A 20,196-nucleotide genomic window follows, 5' to 3' on the forward strand; every position below is an offset into this window, starting at 1 on the left:
AAGCCCTTTGGTGTTACTTTTTTCCATAAAAACTTAATTACTGGCATGAATTCAAGGTGACCACAGCTAATGTTCATCATCAGAGCCACCTTTCAAGCCTAAAAGGGGAAAACTTTTGATACTCACAGGATATGTTTTGGATCACTTTAAAAATAGAGACAAGGAATCAAATAAATAAAAATGTAAATGCATTTTCCTCAGAAAGACTGAGAATAGAAACTTCACAGCACCTTATGAAACCCAGCACTGATTATAAGAAAAGATTTGAGACCAGTTCCATTAATGATCTCCCCCAACTGGATTTGGTTTTTCCTTTCTTAGAATTCTGTCTGGATGCTTGTCTGAAAAATGCCTTCATCATCTGGCTCTGCCTCTCTACACTGATAGCTGATACTGAATTGGCTGCTGGCTACTAGCTAACCCCTGCTGTGAGAGATCTTTGAAAAGGACCATCACAAACTGCTTTTGACCAACTGCCACCAATTCGGTTTGCCCAGTTTAGGAATTTCTTATTATTCCTGAGACCCATAAAATTAGGTTTTTTAAATGCCTTACCAATTTATTGATAGATGTAGAAAAAATTTGAGATCTCAGATATTCCATATAAACTGTCTCTGAATAGATGAAATATTTTAAATTACTTTAAACCTTTTTGAACACGATTTGATAAAGACAAATATTACAATAATGAAAAGAACAACAGAATTTGGAATCAGTTTTATTTTGGTAAATCATATTTAGCAATAGTTTTTAAGGTTCATCTTTAAGTGTTGGAAGGGAAGTTTGAAAAATTGTGTAAATGGCAATAATAGGTTATAATTCCACAAAAGACACAATCTCTATTTTTGAAAGATACGGTATTTGACCTATTGACTGCTGTCAAAACTATGTATTCCCAGCCCTACAGCCTGAGTACACACACACACACACACACACACACACACACACACACACACACACACACACACACACACACACACGTGAGCAGGCTTAGGCAAGAGAAAAATCCCACAACTTGGTGAGGATTCCTCATTCTCCCGCCTGTTCTTTTTTTTTTCCGCTTAGCCAGACTGCAGTGTCATCCTGCTCAGGGTTTTTTTTCCCTCCCCCTCACTAATGGCCGTGTTCACCTATGTTTGTAACTTTAAGCCTTTCTACTCTGCCTCTCTATTTTAAGATAGGGAGGGCAGTGTGCCGCGAGGGACAGATAGACAGGCTGTTGCTGGCTGTACTCTGTGCAGCATGGCTGACACGCACAGGGCTGAGGACAATTTGCAAGACGACACTGACTGGCTTGTTTACGGCAGAGGCTCCGTTTGGGGGAGGAAGGGGAGGAGGCAGGCACGCTGGCAGGCAGGGAAAAAAGGAGAGGGGGTTTACTACCCTCAAGAGACTTGGAATTCCTCCTGAGCCATTTCCCCATTTGGCTGGCAGTTGTGAAAACAATTGCCTGGCATTTACTCTCTCTCTGTGCAGATGGAGTCCCATCTATGAGTCAGCTTTGAGAGCAGCAAGTGGTGGAGAAAGTGGTGGGCTAGTGATCTCCTGCACAGCAAACATAAGCATACTTTAAGGAGACTCTTGGTTTTTAATGTTGGGCAAACTGTTTAAAGCTGCTTCCTCACTTACGTTTCTTTTCGTTCTCTTCAGTATTGCTGATATGTATATCTTTTATTTACAATGTTTAGTTGTTCCCTGTACAAAACAGTAGTTGACTAATAAAGGCATTTCTGTTTCTTGTTTCTCCAGAGTTAACCTACATAAGAGCTATGCTGATGTCCTAAGCTGAGGGAGCCCTGACCTCATCCTCAACCTGTCACTTGTCTCAGTTTCTTATCCCACACCTGATCAACTCTCCATCAGTCACCGAGCACCAACAGAAACCACCGCAACTTTTCCCCATCCCCCTCTTACCCAGCCTGCCGTCACCATGACGTCGGAGCTGGAGAGTAGCCTGACCTCCATGGATTGGCTTCCTCAGCTGACCATGCAGGCAGCTATCCGCAAAGCGGACGCCCAGAATGCCCACGGGCCAGGCATGGGCAAGAAGAGTACCCTACTGGATCCTAACACCACATTGGACCAGGAGGAGGTGCAGCAGCACAAGGATGGCAAGCCGCCCTACAGCTACGCCAGCCTCATCACATTTGCCATCAACAGCTCGCCAAAGAAGAAGATGACACTGAGCGAGATCTACCAATGGATCTGTGATAACTTTCCCTACTACAGGGAGGCGGGAAGTGGCTGGAAGGTGAGGAGGAGATAATCTGCCCTTCATTTAATGCAGAACAAAATTTGTAAAAGTTTATTAGGATGCCATAATAATGGTAATGATAATTTGGATTGTGATTGTAGCAGGCCTTAAATTAAACAGACACACTTTTAAACAACATCTTTAGTGCTGGGTTGAAGTTAAAATTGGTTGATCTTTTTGCTTTTGTCAATTTATTCATTTGTGGTAATTCATCCTTGACCTTACACTTTGTACTAGGCTGTTGACAGCATTTTCAGAAGAGTTGAAATTGATATTCCTTGACTTTAATCATTGTTTTGTGGGTGCTGGACATCTTAAACAAAGGGAGATGTCATTGGTAATCACCATTGTCACTTCTGAGAAAGCTTTTAGAGAAACTATGAGTGCGCCAAATCACACTAAATGCCTTACTCCTCCGAATGAAAAATGGTGCAGCCCTGAGAGAACCATATGAAGTGTAAAACCCTGGATTAATATTCAGAGAAGTGGCCCCTATCTGTGTGAACACAGACTAAATAGCCCATTCATGGGTGGTATTATTCATTGCAGATGCCTTGATAGGGGAAGGCCATTATGCAGAAGGAGAGAGCCAGTGCTGTGTCATCATCTCAAGGAGCCCATGATATACCGAGATGAAGCTATGCTGATTGCATTTTAAAAGGCCCAGATGGAAATTGATATTAGAATGAGTTTTCCAATCAGTCGACGTTTATTGGAAATAGAATCTTAGGCACTGCTTTATTGCAGTCAGACAAGATGTATGAAGCCCATTTCCTGGGGCGACAAGATCTGGCGTGTGTACAGGGTCTATGCAGGTGTGTGTGTGTGTGTGTGTGTGTGTGTGTGTGTGTGTGTGTGTGTGTGTATATGTGGGTGTAGGTGAGGGAGAGATGAGAAAGCATGTGTTATTATAAATGGAATCATTTTAGCTTTTATGGCAAGGCTTTTTGTAAGGAAATTAATTGTTTTATTTTGCAACCTTTGTTTCCTCCTTTACCTTCATCATCCTTTATTTAGTTTTTGGCAACACAGAAGCGTATGTGGTGTCAGTCTGCATGTATTCCTGCACTGAGTTACAGGCATTTTCGCTTGACACTGACGTAAGCTCTTCATTTTGTATACTTCCTACATTTTTGCATTCATTTGCACGACTTTCTTGAGATATAAAGATAAGGTTGCAGCGGTATTTTTTACTGTTTTTGTTGCTGCATTTAAGTTCAGATCCATTTAGATATCTTAAACCGTTAATATTTATTTGTATCCAGAGAGCAGCTATGAGCAAATCATCGTTTAGGTCGGTTTAAGTGGACTTTGTGAACTCTTACGCACATCCACAGACTTAATTGCTTGGAAATATGAGGGTGTGACTGACTAGCCCAAATAAAAAAACCATAGATAAGATATAACATTTAGTTGACACTTTTATCCAAAGGACTTGAATTCATACACTTTTTATACATTTTAGAGTGGGTGGCCTCAGTGGGAATCAGACTGGTGCTTCCGGCAGGGTTGAAGCTTTGCTCTACCTACTGAGTTATAGTCCTACTGTAGAAACAACAGAAAGGGCTACATGATATTAATTCACCAAAGCTTGTGTGTGGGTGTTAATGCAAGTTTAGTTATTTTGTTATTAAGTATGACTTTATCATGAAATCAGGTGGTGATTTCAGGATTCCCATGGTAAGGATACATTTAAGATATTGTTATGGATTCAAAAGCTTGTGTTAGAGGCCTGAAGATAATCATCGAAGATTTGAAAATGTCAAGAAATCTTAACTGATACCAGGTTTTTAAACTGTAAAAGTAGATCATATGGGCTATTTTGAAAATAATTCAGTTAAGACGAGGCTAAAATGCAGCTGGTCTGACAAAACTATTTTTTCTCTGTGCAGGTGTAGCTAACAAATTAATGGGTTTCAATTGTCTAAGGGATTAACTGACTAAGGCAAATTTTCAATATTGGAAGTCAGCGTGCAGTTTAAAGCAGTGTTATATCACTGTTTTAAATTCAGAACATTACCTCATACAGAAAAAGTGATAATGCTTTTTGAAAACATACCCATAGGTAAGGCAAAAACCACATTTTAGGGTGTTGGAAGTTTTAGTCCACAGCAAACAAATTTTCAATGTCACAGTATTTTTTAATGTTGCATCCTATGTAGTATTTAAGTAGTATGGTTGTGAAAATTTGATATAAAGTGGTTCTGAAAGGTTTTGAAATTGAGCATGATAATTGAGAGTTACTCAAAGTGGTTAAGTGCAATAAATTCTATTCACTTTATTACACGAGGACTATCCACTCCTAATGTTAATACTGCTTTCCAGTGAGTACTGAGCACATAATGCATAGTATTCAATATGTTTATTCATTAGTTGTTTTTGCCAAGGCTCTTATGTCATATCTTTGACTCTTTTAGATACCATAGAATTTGGTGGACCGACAGACTTCGGTTAAGGAGCAATTTTTTTTTTTTCCTTTTTTTTTTTTTTTTTTTTTTTTTACAAAGATAAAACAAACAGAAATATATGATACTGAAATGTTAAGGGTTTCTTTTCAGTATCAGGTTTAACGTAGATCTGACGTAATTGGAATGATGTCTTGGGTATAAGAGCACGTTATGGAATTAGTCAGCGGTGGTGGAGACTGACGCTCCTCAAGTACTTTCTAGTTAAGTAAAAACTTGCATAGATAAACAGATTCTGGCCTAAATGTGGGCTGCAACTGTAGAAATACCCATCACTTTTAAAAGTGAGAAAAACCACATCACTCTAACCAGGATGCTGTACAGCACAGGAAGCAGTGAAAAAGCGGTTTGAAGATGTGCTCATAGGCTAGAGCCTGCGTCACAATTTTTCTTTCGCAGTTCTTGTTAATAGGGTGTTTTCCCTGCCATCGTTTTTTCTGAGAATCTAAACTACTGAAATAATTTGTATAGCGTATATACTGTATAAAGTCTTCTCATTACATAAGGGAAATTTGAATGAAATCCAGTAGTGTTGTTTCCATGCCCAAGGCATTTAAACAAGCTCCAGTAGCCTTAGGTTTGTTCCTAATGTTTCTGTTCTTGGAGAATTTTTACAAACCATCCTACAAATGATATTTTCATCTATGCCTGTGCAAAAGCCTGGGAAAAGTTTCTCTCCCAATCATCAGGAGGTCACAAGGAGCCTGTACAGTTTTGAGGTTTATTGCCTTTAAAACCCTCAGAGAGACCTCTTTGGACGTAGCATGACGCCTAATTGAAATTGTATAATTCTGTAATATACATGGAGTAGTAATTTTCTCCATGCAGTGTGACTGTTACTATGATATGAATCCACCTATAATGTGGCTGAGTATGCACGTTTGTGTGTGTAATTAGTTGGAAGCAAGCAGGCTTGGGTGGGGTGAATGTAGGTCGGATGTAGTCATCGCTTCTCTGTTCCCCTGCAGATGTCAGTCGCAGGAATTTGGGACTCAACGCACGCATGCGTCTGTTCTGTATGATAATGCAAGCTGTGCTGGCGAGATGAGACTGGGCTAATCCGGGCGCCAGCAGCTCATTTAATCATCTCAATAGAACTCCATTAGCCTGCGCTTTTAAGAAATATCAATAAGTGCTGTCAATAAAAACAGATAATTCATCAAGGTCAAAAAATGAACACCGCCTTCGAGAGTGCAGAATATGTGCTTGGCATCTATGAGCAAGCAATGAGATGGTGCTTTTCTTAACACCCTCCCCGGCTCTCTGAGGCACTTTTGATTCACATTTTGCAGGTTTGTCTAAGCAGTCTTGTGTATGATTCAGCTCATATACTGTAACTTCCGTGTCCCTCTGTTCCTTGCATGGCAAGCATGGCTTTTTCAAGATCTGCCAGATTGCTTAAGGATATTTCACATACTTGGATTCCTAAACATATATTTCCAAGAAATGTACAGGCTTTTGCTTGCAGCACTTTTCTATATTGCAGTATACTGTATTTATCTGCTCCTGATTTTTATGTGTCCTCTTCGTCATAATTCATACCTGTTGCTCAGTTCCTTCCATTTCAAAGCCATACAGTCAATGTAAGATGGCCCAGATGACTCCCCTAAGATTAAAAGCTAAAAGGGAACAGTCCTCTCCCACTTCAAGGTCAGGAGAACATGCCTTTCTCCTTGTAAGGAGCTCTTAGCAAAGATGAGAATTTGGTATTTTTCCTTTTTTTATAAATGAAAAGAAACGATTTTAAAAATGATTATGATTTGTAATTAGATAAATGGAAATAGCAGCTAAATATAGGTTTCAGGTCTGTTGTCTCAACTTCTCGAATATGCCCCGTCTCTTCATGGATGCTGTCTTGCATGCAATGAATGGCAAATCAGCGTTCTCTCACTTTCGCTACAGCTGGTTGTGGGGCAATTGTTGCATAAATGATTTCAGACGCGGAGCTTCGAGACACTTCAAGGAGACAGCTGCAGGGGAGGGGGTATTCCCCTGGTCAACCCTGTACCTGCGTGCATCATGATGGGCAGCAGGGTAGAGGACGATTGGAACAGTCTTAACCAATTATACATGTCACGATTTTAAGTTACTGTAAGTGTTGCTTTTTTAGTTAATACTGGTCCAGACAGACAGACAAACGTTTAAGTACTTCTTATCATGACAAGGATACAGGGGCATTTCTAACTTGTTATATAATAAATTAGTATTATGTGATTAAAACTCAGAATTTAAATACTCTGAAAATGCATGAACCCCATATGTTATATATGCTGTCACTGTTAACTGAGGAGTATCTATTATTAAACAGTATATAGTACAAGAAATATACTTGAGCAAATATTAGGTGTTGCTACAATAATACCTTCATACTGGATGGGTCATTTAAGCAAATTAAGCATAATTCATCTGCATGGATGTCTAACCCCCCATGACTGGCTCTAATCAGGCTGTCTGAAAACGTGAGACTTTGCTCACTTCAGCTCATCCAAAGACAGTGTGACAGCGTGTGCGATTTCTTTTCTGGTATATTTTCTGTTTTTAAAAAAAAAAAAAAAAAAAAAAAATGGTCAGGAACGGTGTTGAATAGAGAGACTCCACATACACTCTCAAACGTTGACCTCCATGCTCATCTCAAACCTTCTCCAAGCTCCATGTAGGCTCACTTCAGGCAAAGTGTGTAAATTCCCCACTGCATTTCTTCCAGGTGAAGAATGCCAGAGAAAATCTGGAGCAATTCTCAACCAGTTTAAAAATGCTTGAAATGTTTGCTCTTGAACTTTAACTGTTGAGGAGATTGTTGCTACTGGCTGCGATTTTTGTTTCTTCTCCTCCACACCTGAGAACAGGAAAAGAAAATTAGCTGGAAGAGAATTTAAGCTACTGTTGATTGCCTAACAAACGCCTCCCACTGCTTTTTCACTGAGGTCCATAGCTCTTACATGATCTTGTTAACAAGGAACTGTAGCTTTGGTCTGTAAATCGTCCAATGTGCAGAGATGGGGCACAGAGCTGCCTTCTGCAGGGGCCCTGGACCTTGCTTTGATCTCATTATAAAATGCAAATACACAGTACCCTAAACAGATCAAAGGTTCAACTTCCCATTGGATCTGAGGCTTAATAATAGCAGCCTGGAGCAGTTTTCTATTTTTTTAAGAAGCAATTTGGGTAGCTACTGGTCCTCCGGGACATTATTTACTCTGGAGATAATGTTCCTGCTTCTGACTAGTGACTAGCCACAGCTTAGAAAAACCCTGCTCCTGTTGCTTATTTAAATAAGATTGGTCAGGAATGAGCATTTGCACTTACGCTTCCTGCCCCTATCTTCCAGCTCAAGCTTAGGTTTGCAGGGCCTGAAATCTGAAAGTGTAAAATTGCTTTGGTGCTAGACTCTCTGATACCTTCACCTACTTTCTTCACCTGTACCATCATTACACCGTAAAGCAAGCATTTAAATTTAATCACGTTGTTGATACTGAATTTTTCAGCAGCAACGACACATTCAGAGAGCTACTCTGTTCCTTTTTGTAACCTGTGAACCACCCCAATTCCAAAATGATCCTAAATTCATAAATTTCTCTTTTCCAGTCCAGTGTCATATGAACTTTGGCTGAGATGAAGTCTGAGGAGTGATGAGATGATACACCGGTATTTTTATAACTTTTGTCTCATCCTGGATTCCTTAATTGCAGAGACAGTAAAAGCGGCTGCGTGCTAGTTGGTGGGAGGGGTAGTGATTCACTCGGCAGCCAGTTTGATCCTGCTGTGAGGCGGGTTCCCGTGTCAGGAAGCTCCAGCCTGGCCACCCGCCCACCAGCCTCACCTTGCACCCGCCTACCGGCGCCCCACCGCTCACGCTCTGGCCCTTAGAGTGGGCGGGGAGAGCAGGCTGGCAGGCCTTGGCACGGATACATTTTGGCAGGAGCTGCTGTCCCCACACTCCGCTGAGTGAAGTGCTGACTGCAGTGCAGAACATAAAAGGCCTGAGGCTTCTATTGCTTCCTCTTGTGGCCTGCAGGCCCTTGTAGAGATGTTGGCTTCAATTTTACTCGAAATTGTAGCTGTCTTTTTGACCGTCATGGAAGTGGCCTCTCAATTCATCCCCTGTATATATATATATGTCTTCTGGTATCATTTTAAACAGTCATTAACCCTTAACAGCTCCCTCACAACTGCGATTTTTGTTCAATGTGATACAACAGCCGGTTGTAAAAGCTGTTGACCATGGTCATCAGTTGATTCATTGAATTTCCTCCTCTGTGATAATGAGATCTGTCGAAGTCAATACCTGACTCGCAGGCTGGGATACACCACTTGTGTTGCCATGGTTTTTTCTTTTTTTTTTTCTTTCTAAGAATCTTTTATAAGGTAGATAACACTGGACAATGAGGGGCTGTTGATCCCTGCACACATTCTAAGTCACAGCTTCAAGCCTTTGAAAAAACATTTAATCAGTCTGTATTGTTGAGGCATGCTCTTCATTTGGTAATTTTGGAGAAATATGAGGGTCCAAGGATGTAGGATCTCTGTCAGTGTAGTCCGGGTTCTTGGGTAGCTAGTTTTCCTCTTGTTTTCTAGTTGGTTAAGGCTTTGCCTTTGTCCTAGTTGGATAGTGGTTTGGATTTGACAGCTATAGAGTAGACTGAAGTAGTCAGCTGATTGGCATTAGTGACACCCATAAGACTCTGTAATAACTGGGGAAAGGGTTATGATCTGCATTACTATGTCTTTTCCGAAGCTGTCCATTTATGTGGTTACTGAGATCATCACCTCCAGTAGGCCGTGCCGTTGCTTTGTCACAGAACTGTAGCCTGAAGTGCAGTTGGGCAAGAAAACCAAGCCCTGTGTCACAGTTAGTTATAAACTGCAAAGAATTTGAAATTCATTTCAGAACAACTCATAACTGGAAAAATCATTAGCAAGTTTTTAGATTCTTCGGAGGGGAAGATGAAGGGCCATGGGGAGCTGCTCAGAAACTCTTCAGTCATCGTTTCGTGGCTAGAAAGATTTTAGACTAAAATATCACTTTGCTTTCTGTACTGTATTTTAACTTAGCTTTCCCAGTGAATGGCCTTTTGCCCTCTATCATTTTTTAACTTGGTTTGCTGTCACCTTTGCGTAATGTAGCATATGACCAGTAAGAGCTTAATATTGCTGAGACTATATGTGAATGTTGCAACGCCATCGTGGATTGTTTGGAGAAGAATCAGGAAAGCCAGCGTTTCATCTGTTTTCAGATAGTCTGTTCTTGCAGTATGGTAAGGATGATGCTTAAAAGCCTAATCAGTTTTTCTTTTGACCAAATAAGTAACACGCATATTTTTGTAGAAAAGATGAGTTTGAGTTTCAGATTAAATTTGTTATTTGCATTTTTTTTTTTTTTTTGTCTACTGATTATAATTGAACTGATTATACTTGCTCATAAAAACCTTCATCACCATCAGAAAACTCCTATAACTTATTTGTAATCAAGTGTTCCTCCTGGCATTCAAAGATTATTCTGGTCTGTTGCTCTTGTGAACAGTTTTTTCCAACTGGAAGAAACAACAAAAATCATCACAGCCTTTGTGGGCACACCTAAAGTTAGTGGCATTGCCAGGCAATGTCAACTATGTTCAAATTGAGAAAATTTGAACATAGGTTAGATTAACAGTCTAATCGCTGTTTAAATCACTGCTTTTGATATGTTATAATTCATGGCATCATACAATAAATACCAATTAAACATGTAGTCTACTCAGCCGGTGTCCTCATGTTACTAAGAGGGTAACACATGAGCTAGGTTCACCAGACAGTTTCTAAAAAACCTTGACTTGCTGTTTTTTTTTGTTTGTTTTTTTTGTTTGTTTTTTTACCTTAATTTAATAAACACATGAAACTCCTTTGTTTATGTGTGAAGTGTTCATCTTCTATCAGAGTAATCATGCCCTCTTAGGTGTCCTGATACAAATAAACAATAGACGGGGTGAAAGGAAATCTTATACTGTATTAATCTTGTGGAATTATTTGACTCTGTTTCATGTATTATTATCCTCTACTCTTGACATCCCTCGCCATGTGTGATCACTTATTTCAGAAAAAAACTTCCTCAGAATAAACAGCATGTACTCTCAATTTGCTTAACTTAGGCTAACTGTACAAAGCCTAACACAATCAGAGCATCTGTATGCATTAGTATAGTGATTGTTAAAACTGTAATTGTAAACTCAAATCCTCCCCTCCAGAATACAGCTAATAAGAAGGCAATGTCAGACTGAACAATGTAGTAGTAACATAATAGCCATCAGTCTGAGTATCAGACTACCATTGTTTACATTGGGATCACAGATGGTGCCTTATAACATAGCCTCTTGTATGCGCACTGATTTCTGCCCTGACAAGGAGGAGGAGAAAAAGGAGCGGGGTGCGCTGATGAATTCTGCATGCTATAAATAGAGCACAGTCCTTGGAATCCGCCTTTAACACTGAATCTGCCCTCTACAATTCATCTAAGCTGCATTAGAGCGGCTATTGCTGCCACGGGTTCCATCTGTATATAAAATATATTTTCATAACTGTTTCAAGTACATAAGGTGTGGTCTAATTTTGACAAATATGTTTTAGTAGGCATGATTGATTGATTTTTCTTTTTTTTCTTTTTTTTTCCTTTTTTTCCTTTTTTTTCTCCTGGTCTTTTTAAAATGTAATTAATAATAATAATAATTAAGGTGGCCTGCTATCCCTGAAGAACGCTTGCCTCCTCTGAAGCTTGCAGCTAATTTATCTGCCAGCACTGTAGCGTAAGCACAGCGTTTCCTTTTTGGAAATGAAAGGCAAAGAGACAGAAGGACTAATTAGCAGAGGCTGGAGAAGGATCTTTTAAGAAGTCTACAGCAACCTGAGACTAATGATATGGTCAGAGGTCTGTATCCTGACTGAGTCAAGCCCTCCAGCCACGCTGCCTTACTTCCAGACTCTAGGTCATTCAAATCTAATAGGAATTTTAAAAGTAGTAGACTGGCCCTGGTGACATGTTGATAAAGTCTGCATGGCTAGTAATTATCGTGGGAATACATCTGGCCAATATTTCCATTTCTGCTTTGTTTTAATCCACTTTCTCTCTTCTCTGACAATAATTTAACTGCCGTCACCTTCTGTGTCAGTCTCCTGCAGCTAATGGCTTCACTCTGCTCTTCACCATCCCGGCTTTTTTGGAATGAAAGGCGAGCAGCCGTGTATCTTTACACGACTCTGCTGCTGCCTGGCATTAAATGCTGCTTACTGATGAAGATGTCACCGTGGCGTAGGATATGTACGCAAAGGGATTTTTTTGTCCTCTGCCTTGTCAGTGAAGCAGGATGGCTGTCTCTTATCCCAGGGAGATATTTGATCATCCTGCTGGTGTGTCCTCAGTGGGGCCAGCGGTCTGTGATAGGGGGCCAGTGACACAGCTGTGGCAGCCGAGTGGAACCAGTGATGGATGACATGCCAGAATGGGCCACGCTGCCTTCCCAGGCGCCTGTATTGACAGGCAAAGCTCTTGCATCCACATTCAGCATCAGCACGGCTAATCGCGGGTCACTCTGGCCACAGATGTGACACATGAATATCGCTCCTGTAATTGCTCATTTGTCAACATCACTTTCTCAAAGAGCAGATTTCTATAGGCCACATTATTGAATGAAACTTGCTGTAATGAAAAAAAATAAGAAAAGAAATTAATAAAATAAAATTAATCTCAAAAAGAGGTAGGTCAAGCATTTCGCACTTTGTCGTATTTTGCAGATTAACGATAAGAAAGGTCCTCTCAGGATGAAAGCATTGCTGTTGTTTAAAGCACCTATAATCAATATTTTTATATCACCAACCACATGACTACTTTTGTGTGAAAGGGATCGCTTGTAGTGATGATCCCACCGACAATTATCACCTGACTCTTCAATTCCCCTCAGCCGTGTGGGGCGTTTTTATCAACTTTCAGATCATTGTTTTGGTTTTCTCAGTCCAGTTTTACTGTTTTCACTTGTGGTCACAGCTCTCATCGACATCCTTTCAAGCCGCAGCAGCCGGCAGCTGTCAGTGTAAAAACTGTTTTGCACCAAACAGCAGGCAGGCAAAATTATTGGTTTAGCTGGTCAACATAGTGGAACAGTTAGAAGCTAAACAGCCAGATGTGTTTCTCGGATGAATTTGTAGAGAACAAAACAGAGCTAAAAGGACGGTGAGTTTTGGATCTATATATTAGCCAAGTGGACAGAAATACAACTTCAAATGAATGATAATCTCTGTCTGTTTTTACTACTTTTTTCTGCTGACCCAAAGAGGCCAAAGTAATTGGTTGTCGCAGCTTATTTGTTGGACAGTTGGACATTATTGTTGTAACTTATAGGCCTATTTAAAAAAAAAAAAAAAAAAAAGTTGCGTACCTTAAATTCATCTAAACCGTTATTCATTTTTGTTTAAATTTTCGTAAAGATGGTTTAAAGACCGAAAACTCAAAACATAGGTTAAAAAAGTTATTTAGCCAACGGCCACTTACAGTTATTTGAGGGATAAATACGATGACAAGTGTAAGTAATATTCATTAATGTTTTATTTATTTATTTTTAAATGAGTGTGTGTATACTTAGTGATTATAACCCAAACCCTGGCTCTAAGCCCTTCAGCCTGTGCTCCAGCAGCCACAAGGCCAGAGCCTCTCCCCAATAGTTAATTGCATCTGAATTAGTCCATTAATGTCACCGTGTAGAGGGATGAAGGGGTGCAAGGAGGTGTCTGGCCTCTTTTGACCACTGCAATGTATTATTAATGGGTCAGCAAGTCTGGCAGCTCTGCATTAACTTGGCTAATGGACTGTTGGGTGGGTCTGTGATTCTCTTTCAGAAGGAAATCAAATCTAATACATATTACAGAAAAAAAAAAAAGCTTTTCTTAGGCTATTTTTGGATATTGTTAGTGAGAGAAGAGCAGCGGCTTAATTGAGGCATTGCTTCTTGCCGTTCCTATGTGGATTTACTCCCTGCTGACAGGTTACTGTAGGGAGTCCAAGGTTATACTGAGTCATCGCCCTGTGTATCTCATGGACTTGTACAGTAATGTACTTTGCTAATGAAAAGCTACGTATCAGATCTGATTAACACAGATGATGGTAAATGGCTTACTTTTTTTTTCTGCTTGTGTAGTAGCCAGCAGACCAATTGTATTCAAGAGCCTGGGGATGACTGGAGTAAATGTAAGAGTGAGTTGCATTACAAGAACACAACTGGATAAGAAAAAGGAGCTCTTTATGTAGCACCTTTTTCTACTAGACTCCAACAGTTTTTGTCAGATATAAACACTAGCCTCTTTGGAAGAGGACTCAACAGTAACAGGCAAACCATGCATGGTTGTGCTGTGATCAGCTCTAGTAATGAAAGACATTGCCTCAGAACAAAATTAATATGCTGAATATGATTCTGATGCTATATTTTCAAGTTTGCCCATCTAAGTGGTTTAAAAATAGTGAAATCGTATTTTCTTTTATTTTCCATCTGTACGGACATAATAGTGGTATATAGCTGTAGTCAGTAGTTGTTTCTCATCGGTCAACACTTAAAAGAATATGACTAGGCAAAGATTTAAGGTTACGGAGTGCATGTGACTGTTTTATTTATTTGGAGACTGATGGTAACGTGCATATTTAGCAGCAACATAAGCTCAATAATGTTTGTGTAGACATACGAGAAAAATAAAAGGTCAAATGTCTGTTTTTCCTTTGCTCAGTATAATTTGTTTTCAGTAGGACTTGTTCTATTTTGCATTTTATCTTCCAAACATCACATTTTACAGTCTTGGTGATTTAGATGTAAAATTTGCTCCTTGATACTTAAGCCTACAAAGAAAACAATATACATTGAAGAGGCACACTAAAGGCTTTCTGCGCCGTTACTTAATTTGTTGAACTCTTAAGTGGACAGTTGGCACTACCCTGTCACTATTAGTAGCTGCAGTCAGTTCTTCATTGTTAGTGGGCACTGTAGTCAGCAGGCTGCTGTGAGCCATTGTCAGAGGATAGCATCGGAGGCTCTTCTTCTGGCTGATAATTAAGTGGCGTACTGACAAACGGCTTTCATCAGATCCCTCATGTGGAACTGAGAGCATGCGAAGGCTTTCAGGGAGGATAAACCAGAGGACATCACTTTGCCTCCAATCTTTCATGGCCTTGTGCTGCCTCTGCAGTGGAGGAGGAAGGGAGAGAAAAAGCGCCCTGTGTAGCACAGGAGAGAAGTGTGATCCCGCGATGCTCAGAGAACCAGATTCAATTTACAGCACTGTGCAAGGCAGCTCTTGTTGCTGGTATTGTCAGTCTGTTCCGTACCGGTTTCCCCGTTTGTTTAAAGTGACCAAGCATAAAGTATGTGCTAAGTCTTTTTTTCCATTTGAGAGCTTGTCAGTTATTTTTGTTTCCTCAAGGCTGACATGAGTTGTGATGACTTTAGTCGCTGAGTGCATGAGAGTAGATAGACTGACAGGATTTGAGCCAGCGCGTGGTGTTGTGACAGTGACATAAAATGTCCCGTCATTACAACTCCCCTGCGCCCAGTTGTCCCCCCATAAAATCAAGGGCAGGATCAATGCCTTTAGCAGGTTACAACAGACACTAAAAACGAAAACTGTATTCTTTTACCTAGTGAACGTGCATTTCAAATCGTGGCCGAATGCTCAGCTAAAGATGGTTTATTAGTCGATGTTAGCTAATGTTAGCTCAGCAGCTAAAGGGGAGTCTAAGCCTTCAACAGGGTCAGTTTGGTGTGGTTTTCTAGATACAAATAAATTCTTAAAAGTTTACTTCAAGTAAGTAAACAGTAAAGCCCTGGTGTAATAAAGGGATGTACTTTCTTGATTGCCCTTTTTTTTTTTTTTTGGTCCATATGATTTTATAATTTCCTAAAATACTCTCATTTGCTCTGTGTGATTGAAAATGGATATATGCCTAGTATAAAATATCTAATATCAACACTGGGTTGACTCCTAATTTCCTCCAGCAGATTCTGCATATTTTTATTTTCTTGACTTCACTTTGTTCTTGCCATGTCTTAACCTTTTCATTCTAACCTAATCTACTGTGGTGTATGTACTGGTTTTCTGTTGAATAGAGTTATATATCACTCAATCCAAAGAGGTCCGTGCCCATCATCATTTCTCCTCAGCTCTTCTTGGTTTATTGCCAGTGACAACCCTATCGAAGGTCATAGATGTTCCGAAATGATCCACTCAATGGAATCATGCTACACTTCTGGATGCTGCATCATGCAATAGTATAGCAAGCGTAGCAACACCAGAGGTTGTACAAAGTGCTTTGACTGTGTGTGGTTTGGCTCTGAGCAAGAGAGTGAGACAGAGTGGGAGAGGCACAAATATCGGCAAAAAAGATTGAGAGAGACAAAGACAGATAGCTCTCTGAAGGACTGTGATCAAATACGCCTCATATGAATGGCTCAGGGCTTTTGTTGTAGTCTGACCTGCCATTCAGTGTTGCATTAAGTGAATTTTTCCCCCACAGCTTTTCAAATCTGCAGTGACCGCCTCCCTGTTTATAAGGGGGATGCTTGAATTTCAAACCTAGCGTTCAAGCCAGGGCTGTAACCTCAGGTGCACCAAAAAATAATGCAGAAGGTTTTTTTTGTTTGGTTTTTTTTTCCTCGAATTTCTGCAGGTCCATTCCAAGGTCTGTCTTACAGCAAAAAAGCAGGTAGAGAAGGGAATGTGGGTGCATGTGCCTGAGTGAGATTGAGTTCAGAACACTTATATTGGAGCTTTTGGTCTCTAACCCCACCACTGCTGTTGAAAAGGGAACATCCTTGGTGCAGCCTTCATAAACTTCTTATATGTCACTAGAGAACTATGGGGGTTTTGTATTGGCTCAGCCTCTTGCCTGCACTCTATAGGACACTCTATCCTTGGGTTACTGTCAGCAGAATTACTTGGCAGATAAAGTTGGATTGCTTTGCTTACTTGGTATTGTACAGGATAGGCAGGTAAGCTCCACATCCATTTTTCCTGTATGATTGCAGATTTCTTTGGTTAATGTTTACTTGAATGTGGTTAATATGTAGACAGCTTGGTTCAGTGAAGCCCACTGAAGTTATCAGTAACAGTCTAATGTTACTGTAGACAGCTTTTAGTTTACTTGTACTTTCTTCCACCGATGAAGCACATTTTTTACATTTGTCTATCCTCTTCACCTTTCCTGCGGTTTGGATGTATGGAGCTGGCTTCTGGAAATGATACAACAGTGGAGCCTGATGCAAACCAGTGACCTTAGCTCTCATCTCGATAGGCTCCCCTGTAGCTACAGGCGGACTTTGACAGCTTTGATGTTTTTCTTTTTTTATTTTCATGAATTGCAGCCTTTAGCTTTTTAAAAGTCCTTAATAATAAAGTCCAAGCATCTCATTGTAGAAGCTGTTTTGATAGGTTTTTTTTTTTTTTTTAAATATTATTATTTTTTTGCCATCACAGTTCTCCTGATAACATGTTCTTTTGGAGTCCACACATGTAATCACTTATCAAGCAAATTTCTTTCTTGCATGTATTGCTCTCATTATATGAGCCTGCCAGTGAAAAATAGGTTTAATTTAACCAAATGCTCACTGTTGGCAGGGAGGGAGAAAAATACAATTTCCCCATAGTGTCATCTCCATCTGCAGAAGTAGCTGTTGAGTTTTAATTACTATAATACCTCAATGTGCTACACTAGATGACCTGGGTCTAGAAAGCAAAAGTTAACGATCATTTTGATTTTCTGGTTTGCTCAGTGTCTTTTGTCTTTGTATTATGGACACAGACATAGAGCCCTCTGAGCACGCAGTAACAGGTTATTATATTAATGTCAGATTTCACCTTGGCATGTATCTTTCAGGCAAGCAAAAAGTTCATGTTTTATTAAAGCTACATACAAGGGAGTAGAGATCAGAGACTAAGGGGTTTAAAACCTAGCATGCCAACACATTACTACTAGATGCCAAGGGAGGCAGATCAAATGGCTTTGAAGATGGTTAAAAAAAATCAAGTTGAAAATCGTTATAGTTGACTTCATTGGTATTTGAGTGTGGGCTTTGGGTCTCATGGTAGCTTTGCTAGATGCGAAAGAGCTTTGCAGTGTGTTGGGCGGCGTATGTTGGCAGATTTCTTGAGTCTGACAGTATGGTGTCGGTGGGGGAGGGTCACTGTAGTCAAAAAGGCTTAAGTAGTGTTAAATAGAATAAATATGCCTTTAATGTGTACCTGATGTAATTATTTTTGTCACTGAAGCCCAGGAAAACGTACTTGACAGTAACTCCTGGAGCAATTTAAGCAAGTTTGTGTCATGGTTTTTGTGTACTTGTTGTGATTGTGTGTAGTAAAAAAGGAGGTGACAATTATTTTGTTTCAAAATGCTGAAGGAGCACCGTACAGCATCTGGCACTCCCTTGTCATCACGCAGCAGGTTTTCATCCAATCAGTCAGAAGGGCCTCGTTCCAGTGGCCTTACGGTCACAGCTCATCTAACAGCTAACAGGATGATGATTGTACCTGGACGAACGTACCTTTCTTTCTGTGTCCAATATTTTTTTTCTTTTTTTTTTTTCTTTTTTTTTAACCGGTGCCTTGCTGAGCGAATGCTGTGGCATCCCACATGCCTTCCCACACCCACTACAAATAGACAGCGAAGGTGCTACATTCCGTGGCCTCAGTGCAGATCCCTGAGGCTGAGGAGTATGTTCTGTGTTGGTGGGCATGTCACAGGGTCCATATGAAATAACAAAGGCCTAAAAATACAGTAATCTACCTGTGTGTATGTGCGTCTGTGTGTCTGTGTGCGTGTGTGTGCGTCTGTGTGTCTGTGTGCGTCTGTCTGTGTGTGTGTGTGTGTGCGTCTGTGTGTGTGTGTGTGCTTGCTCTTGGTTGGGCTTGGCAAAAAATGTATTGTCAATGAAACTGTCAGTTGTAGAGATGTTGAGATATTCTGTTTCACAGTTCTCAAGTCAAAATTAATGAGAAGTTTACCATTGACAAAATCTACCACAGCATATTAATTTTTGAATAAGCATTTTTTTTAATGAAAATATCAAAAATTTTGAAAAATAGCCATTATAATTAACAGAAACTAAGGTAACATTAAAAAAAAATTAAATTCAAAGATATTCGGTTTATTATCGTAAACATTTATTATAAAAGAAAGAAACAAATCACATTTGTGAAGTCTGAATTTGGGAATGTTTGTCATTTTTTGGATGAAAAATTACCATTAAAAAAAATTAAGCAATTATCACAATATTTGCTGATCAATTTTTCTGTTGACTGACCAATTTTTTCAGCTCTAATGTTCTGATATTGCAGATTTAAAGATTGATTTTGACATCCTTCCCATTGTGTTCTTCTTTCATTCTTTGAGAAAGTCTGTCTCTTAAGGTTGAATATGTGTAGGTTTTTGCAATTCAGTTTCCATTTCTAATTCTGCTTAGTGATGATGGTTTCTGCAGAATAATGGCTCAGATTCATGGAATGTTATTTAATAAAAAAACAAAGCTAAAATGTTGAAAAAAAAAGTCTTTCTCTCCATTTGTCTTGGTGCCATGTTTCACTCAATCCCTCCTTCATTCAGTCATTCACTCACCCACTCAGAGACCAGTCCTTTCCCAACCTCTCTTCATTCCTTTATTCAAAAGATCTTATTTCTGCATTTTTGAACAGATTTGAAGCATCTATCTCAGCACAGGCTCAAGTCTTTTATATCTCTCCATCATTCAGACTTGCTGACAGGTCAATTAGAAGTTGAGGTCTTGTCCTCCAAGCAGTGGTACTTGCAAGAATGTTTGCTTTGGTTCGTCTGATTTGTCAATCTCCCCTCTTCTGTATAGACAATCCATACAAGATATTAGATGTGGCAACACAGACCTGTATAATAGTTTATCTTGGCTGTTTGTATTCTAAAATCCGTCTGGTCCATTCTGTTTTTCATGTAATTGATGCGAAAAGAACTGTGGATTTCATAGAAACTGGGATAAACTTAAAACGGGAGGGTACTGTGAATGGGTACGCAGTGTCACCTAAACTAACCTTACCTTACTCTGAGCTTGAAACTGTGCATCATCCTGCTTTTCTCCCCAGAACCTGCTCTTTATTGGTAATCTAAAAGGAACTCAGGATTATGTTTTTTTTTTTCCTGGAATGCTTGCCTTTATGATTAAGTCCCGTTGTGGAGGTCATTGTAATGTTTAACTACTGGTTCCTGACACCATTCACCACCGCCTGTTTTCCCACATACTGCAATGCTAGGGAGAACACTTTGATCACAAAGGCAGCAAATCCAGCAGCATTTAAGTTCCCCTCCATTTGGAGTTTAATCTAAACACTTTAAGAGCACCTTTAAGTCATCTCAGACTCTCACTTGGTTTAAGGAATGCTTCAAGTAAACTCACAACTGGACTAATACCTCTTGTTTCTTTTTGTTGGTTGTGGGAAATATAAGAGTTTGCC

The 20,196-nt window shown here is 39.8% G+C and overlaps 1 protein-coding gene across 4 annotated transcripts in view; it reads left to right on the forward strand.

Moving 5' to 3' along the window:
* foxj3 (forkhead box J3) overlaps positions 1 to 20,196 on the forward strand; it is a 74,767-nt gene that overhangs the window by 33,247 nt on the left and 21,324 nt on the right. For all 4 annotated transcript variants that reach the window (XM_040115712.1, XM_040115713.1, XM_040115714.1 and 1 more), the window contains exon 2: positions 1,750 to 2,251. In XM_040115712.1, the coding sequence (XP_039971646.1) occupies positions 1,931 to 2,251 (321 nt within the window). In that variant the 5' untranslated portion in view covers positions 1,750 to 1,930. The remainder of the gene's footprint in view (positions 1 to 1,749; positions 2,252 to 20,196) is intronic.

This window comes from Xiphias gladius, chromosome 21, assembly GCF_016859285.1.
Source record: "Xiphias gladius isolate SHS-SW01 ecotype Sanya breed wild chromosome 21, ASM1685928v1, whole genome shotgun sequence".
NCBI lineage: Eukaryota > Metazoa > Chordata > Actinopteri > Istiophoriformes > Xiphiidae > Xiphias > Xiphias gladius.